We start from the raw sequence: 5,624 nt of genomic DNA on the forward strand, positions 1-5,624 counted from the left end.
AATATATAATCTTGTATATATAAATGTATAAAAAATAAGCATTTATCTCCCCTTGTACGTCTCCTGAATAGTTTTATACAATTTTTATAGACCTGGCGCTCGATTTTCCCCTATTTTTTTAAAACATCAAGAAAAAAGAAATTCTTTATCATTAATCTCCAAAATTAATATTTTCATTAAACTACTTCTTGAAATTATTCTATGAATTCTTTATTCTATTATATTAATATTTAACTTTATTTTCATAAACATAAAACAGCCATTAGCAATAGGATTAATCTTGTTAATTCAAACAACAATAATTTCTTTGACTATTGGATTATTATCAAAAGCTTTTTGATTTTCTTATGTTTTATTTTTAGTATTCCTAGGAGGAATTCATTTTCAGTAAAATTATCGTTCTTATCTTTAATTTTACTATTAATCATAATAACTATGAGATGATTCATTGATTATAATATATTTCAATTAATAAACTTAGAAAATAAACTAACTAATAATATTACTTCTTACGTAAATGAAAATTCATTATTAGTAAACAAATTATATAATTATCCAACAAATTATATTACAATTTTATTAATAAACTATTTATTAATTACTTTAATTGCAGTAGTAAAAATTACTAAACTTTCAAAAGGTCCTTTACGACCTATATTCAATTAACGAATAAACCTTTACGAATTAAACACCCTTTATTTTCAATTGCAACTAATGCACTAATTGATCTTCCAGCTCCTATTAATATTTCTTCATGATGAAATTTTGGATCTTTACTAGGTTTATGTTTTAGCTATACACTATACTGCAGATATTAACTTAGTATTTAATAGAGTAAATCATATTTGTCGAGACGTTAATAATGGTTGATCATTACGAACTCTTCACGCAAATGGAGCATCTTTTTTTTTATTTGTATTTACCTTCATATTGGACGAGGAATATACTATGGGTCATATTTATTTACTCCTACTTGACTAGAAGGAGTTATTATTTTATTTTTAGTAATAGCTACCGCCTTTATAGGATATGTTCTTCCTTGAGGGCAAATATCTTTCTGAGGAGCAACAGTAATTACTAATTTATTATCCGCCATCCCTTACCTTGGTCATGATTTAGTTCAACGAGTATGAGGATTTTTCGCAGTAGATAATGCCTTTTATTGTTCTAGCTATAACAATAATTCATTTAATATTTTTACATGAAACTGGATCTAATAATCCTACTGGATTAAACTCAAATGTTGATAAAATTCCATTTCATCCTTTTTTTTACTTATAAAGATATTGTTGGATTTATTATTATATTAATAATTTTAATAATATTAGTTTTAATAAATCCTTTTTTATTAGGAGATCCTGATAATTTTATCCCTGCAAACCCATTAGTAACACCTCCTCATATTCAACCTGAGTGATATTTTTTATTTGCATATGCAATTTGACGTTCTATCCCTAATAAATTAGGAGGAATAATTGCCTTCGATTTATCTATTGCTATTTTAGCTATTTTACCATTTTATCACTTAGGAAATTTTCGAGGTATTCAATTTTATCCTATTAATCAAATTATATTTTGATCAATTACTATAATTGCGATTTTATTAACATGAATTGGAACTCGACCAGTTGAAGACCCTTATGTATTAGTCGGTCAAATTTTAACAGTAATTTATTTCTCTTACTTTTTAATTAATCCTTTAATTACAAAATGATGAGATAATATTCTTAATTAGTTAATGAGCTTGAATAAGCATATTTTGAAAACATAAAATAGAAATTAACTTTCTATTAACTTTATACTAAATTTAATTCACTAGCCATTAAATCAATTCTATATTAAACAAAAAAATATAATTTTTAATCCTATAATATATAATAAATAATTTATATTTAAATATAAATAGCTTTATTTATATAATAGTTTCATTATACATTTAAATTACTTTATTAATATATATAAAAATATATATAAAAGAAATTATTATTCGTTTTAATGATTTCCCGATTGTGACCGATTCTTTTTTCTTGACTTGGTCGCTTTTGCTCTTCTATCTCCTTTAGGGAGTCATATCCTGCTAAATCAAACTAAGGCTATACTGACAGGTTTTCGCGATTGTACCAGTTTCTTATCACATGGCCGTCGTGTTACAGCGTTGCACCAGCTTCCGCCACATAGTGAGCGCAATTTAAATTGGTTAGCTCCTGAAGTTTTAGAACAAAATTTGATTGGTTACACTGAGAAATCAGATATATATTCTCTTGGCATAACTTGTTGTGAACTTGCTAACGGCATAGAACCTTTTGATGATTCGCAACCTACATTTATGTTTACGGAAAAGATACGCGGCAATGTTCCAACTCTCCTAGACCGTACTACTTGCCCAGCCGTAGATGAAATAATAGGTAAAAAAAAAAGAAAAAGTTACTGAAAATTATCAGCAGTCTTCAATATTATTATTTCTGTGCATATCTATACAAATAAAACCACTACAAATAAAACCGATTCCAGCCTAGCTGCTGCAACGCAACAAATTTACTTGCAACGTTTGTTTACGGATGAATTTCATCAATCCACGGAGATATGTATGGAAAAGAAAGCCACTAATCGTTGGGCAGGCTTTAAATTACTTAGCCATACATTTTTCAAACAATGTCGTCATGCAAGTATCTTGGACGTAACGCAACGCTACGGAATGCAAATAACTGATTACGAATAGTTAAGAGGTAGGCTACGGAAATCCTTAGACAATATAAAATAATAAAATTCTCATACGCTTTCGTCACCTTTCAGACAACAGCTTGCATATAAATACGAAACTAAACGATATCAAAATTACGGATAATGCTGATCGGGCATGTGATACATGGTCTTGGGAATTTTGAAACGAACAATAGGAAGACACTTAATAACGTTTTATATATTATATATACGTGTCTAACATCCACATCGTGGTATGATTCGCTTCATGAATACGCTGAAGCTTAAGTAAGGCTTTTTTACTTTTAAGACGATGTTCAAAAAACGTTCCACATGAAATTCAAGTTCTTTTCCGAAGATTAAAAAAACGTTTAACTATTTCACTTTCAATAAAGTGTTTTTTCCATTTTTTTTTTTTTTTTTTTTTGTAAAAATAAATTCCTTCAGAGTTAATTTCTACTATTTTCTGATGTTTGCTGATCTAGCTATGCAATGAGAGAGTAGTAGTTGCTTACGTTTGACTGAGAAGGAGAAGGATCAGGCACAGCGCGAAAGACAACTGGTGGTAGATTGTTCCAAAGCCGCGAAATGTGATTAAAGAGTGACGAGTCGCGGTACCTTGCCGTACAATAAGCAGGCACTTGCAGGACGAGTGGGTGGGAACGCTGGAAAAGCCTAAACTCTTAACTCTTCCCTTTCAGCCACTAATGACCATACGTACGAATTCTTCGTAATTGACATTACCTTGGGAATCTTCTTGATTAGCTAGTAATTGTTCAACTTCTTCATCAGTTAATTTCTCGCCCAGTGTAGTAAGCAAATGTCTTAGTTCGGCCGATGATATAAAACCACTTGCATCTTTGTCAAAATGACGTAAGCCCTCAATAAAATCGTCAGCTGTATCAGCAGAACGAGCCTTAGAAATTGCTTGATAAATGGGCAGGAATACTTCAAAGGATATACGCTCATCCGACTTAAATTGATGTGCACACTTTTTCACATCCGATTCGGTGGGGTTTTGCCCCAAGGCTCGTAAGCATTCACCTACTAGGCTAAGTTGGATTTTCCCATCACCACGATTGTCAAACAAATTGAAGGCTTCTTGGAAATCTATAAGAAATACAAAAAGGGGAAAAAAGGAATCATTAAAAATGCTCAAGCTTTTCGCACACATTTATATTAAAATGAAAATCATACCCTCCAAGGTAGTAAATGTGTATTTAGTGGGCAGGTCGTATATATACATTTTAGCTTAAATGAGAATCGGAAAAATGTATAAATGCAATTTCACCCCGTGAAATGGAAACAACTACTAAAACTTCAACTTACCAAAATTTACGATAAATGCCTAAAATTTATTTGCCTGTCTAAAAATGTTGTATATAGTTTTCATACCCAATTTGTACATAACCAGTATGTAGACATAATTCTTATATCCCTCTCTTCGTCTGTCTACTTGTATCCTACACTTTGCTGATATTTTAAGTCTGCTTAGGCTCTTGTTATACTCTTTCGTTTGAAATGCCTCTTCTCTTCAATTAGTCGGTTTGTTTTTCGGAGCTCTCAAAAAACGTGTTTAACCAATTTTTAAATGAATGTTATGAACCTCTCTGGAGGCAGTGAATATTTGAAAACGTTTTCCTTACGATTGTGGCATCAAATTAAGCCAGTACAGTTAAGACCATTCCAGTCAGGCAAGATGGACCATTAGATATCCTACACAACGTCATCTAATGCAACTGTGCACTCGTTTTGGTATTAATAAATCAAAAATTACACATTATTTTCACACAAAAACATACTTTTCATGAAAGTCGTCATATTGGAGAACACCCGAAGTATCACATGATGTGACCTAAACTTTGCAAACTTAATTTAGTTCGTAAAAAATTTTATTATTTCGCCAGTTTCTCATATAAGAAACAGGAAATTACACTTTTTATCCATATAAGTGCGTGCTTTTCATGATAACCTCTATATATGTTAGGAGCTTAAAATGTAGATCTATCTGTTCCAAATTGTTTATCGTTATCTTTTTGGGTAAATTGCTATTTACTGAGACTGCTTATATGCGGTGGTATCCCAAAAATAGACCTACTAGGCCCAAATGCGGTAATGTTGATTTCTTTGTCATTTCATTATTATCAGCTAATTTTCATCATGAAATATTGAAAATTGAACAATTTGCCGTATGAGGGATTCAGTTTCTCTAAGAAAGCATTTGTAAGGAGTTCAAAAATTGCCCAACCGAAGTAGAATCTTTATACCAATTAAGAAAGTCAAAATATTATTACTCAGCGACTTTCATAGCGAAATTTTGAAAATTACAATTTTCTTTCATAGAAAGGCTTTTCAAAATAGGACGTTATATAGAAAGCTGTCGAAAAAGTTAACCGGTACGAACTATATGCAACAGCGTTCGCCAGCGGGTCCAAACACTTCAGAGCACTAGATTTCATCAAAATATGTCAAAAATTACGACCTGTAGGTTGAACGCTAAAATATTTGCATAGAGATCAGATGAACAGACAAGTGTACTGTAGTGACACCACTTAGAATTTAAATGTTTTTTAGTTTATTGAATTACTTTAGATTCTTTATTCTTTTACTTTCGCTTAAAATACTTGCTTATATTATGATGTATCTAAGGTATGGTCAGTATCTTATATAGGAAATAACTTAATGCTAACTTAAGTAATATAACTAAAGTAGGTTATCGCTTAGAATAATAACGTAAGCATATAATATTATATTAATAGCTTATTACTAGAATTACACTATCTTAACTAGGTTAGGTGTAAAATGTAAACTTAGCAATAACTTGTAAATTACGGTAGAGTGCGACAAATCGATAATTCTACAGTACATAAGTTCGGAAAGTGATTCAGAAAATGAATCTGAGTCGATAAGTATAATAAATGGTA

General features: G+C 30.6%; 1 protein-coding gene and 2 pseudogenes across 1 annotated transcript; 2 read left to right on the forward strand and 1 right to left on the reverse strand.

Annotated features, from left to right (window-relative positions):
* The first annotated feature begins 640 nt into the window (after positions 1-640).
* On the forward strand, positions 641-1,716 carry LOC119642857 (annotated as a pseudogene).
* A 22-nt stretch (positions 1,717-1,738) lies between these two features.
* Positions 1,739-2,885, forward strand: LOC119642865 (annotated as a pseudogene).
* A 508-nt stretch (positions 2,886-3,393) lies between these two features.
* LOC119642866 (myosin-2 essential light chain-like) lies at positions 3,394-3,874 on the reverse strand. The gene has a single exon (XM_038042170.1). It carries the CDS (start codon positions 3,872-3,874, stop codon positions 3,398-3,400), a length of 477 nt encoding a protein of 158 aa, XP_037898098.1. The 3' UTR covers positions 3,394-3,397.
* Between the last annotated feature and the right edge of the window lie 1,750 nt (positions 3,875-5,624).

The sequence above is a fragment of the Glossina fuscipes genome, unplaced genomic scaffold (genome assembly GCF_014805625.2).
Source record: "Glossina fuscipes isolate IAEA_lab_2018 unplaced genomic scaffold, Yale_Gfus_2 263, whole genome shotgun sequence".
NCBI classification, from domain to species: Eukaryota; Metazoa; Arthropoda; class Insecta; order Diptera; family Glossinidae; genus Glossina; species Glossina fuscipes.

What these genes read in the sequence shown, in the direction of transcription:
- LOC119642866 (XM_038042170.1), bottom strand. Translation starts at nt 3,874, where the DNA reads ATGTGTGCGAAAAGCTTGAGCATTTTTAATGATTCCTTTTTTCCCCTT.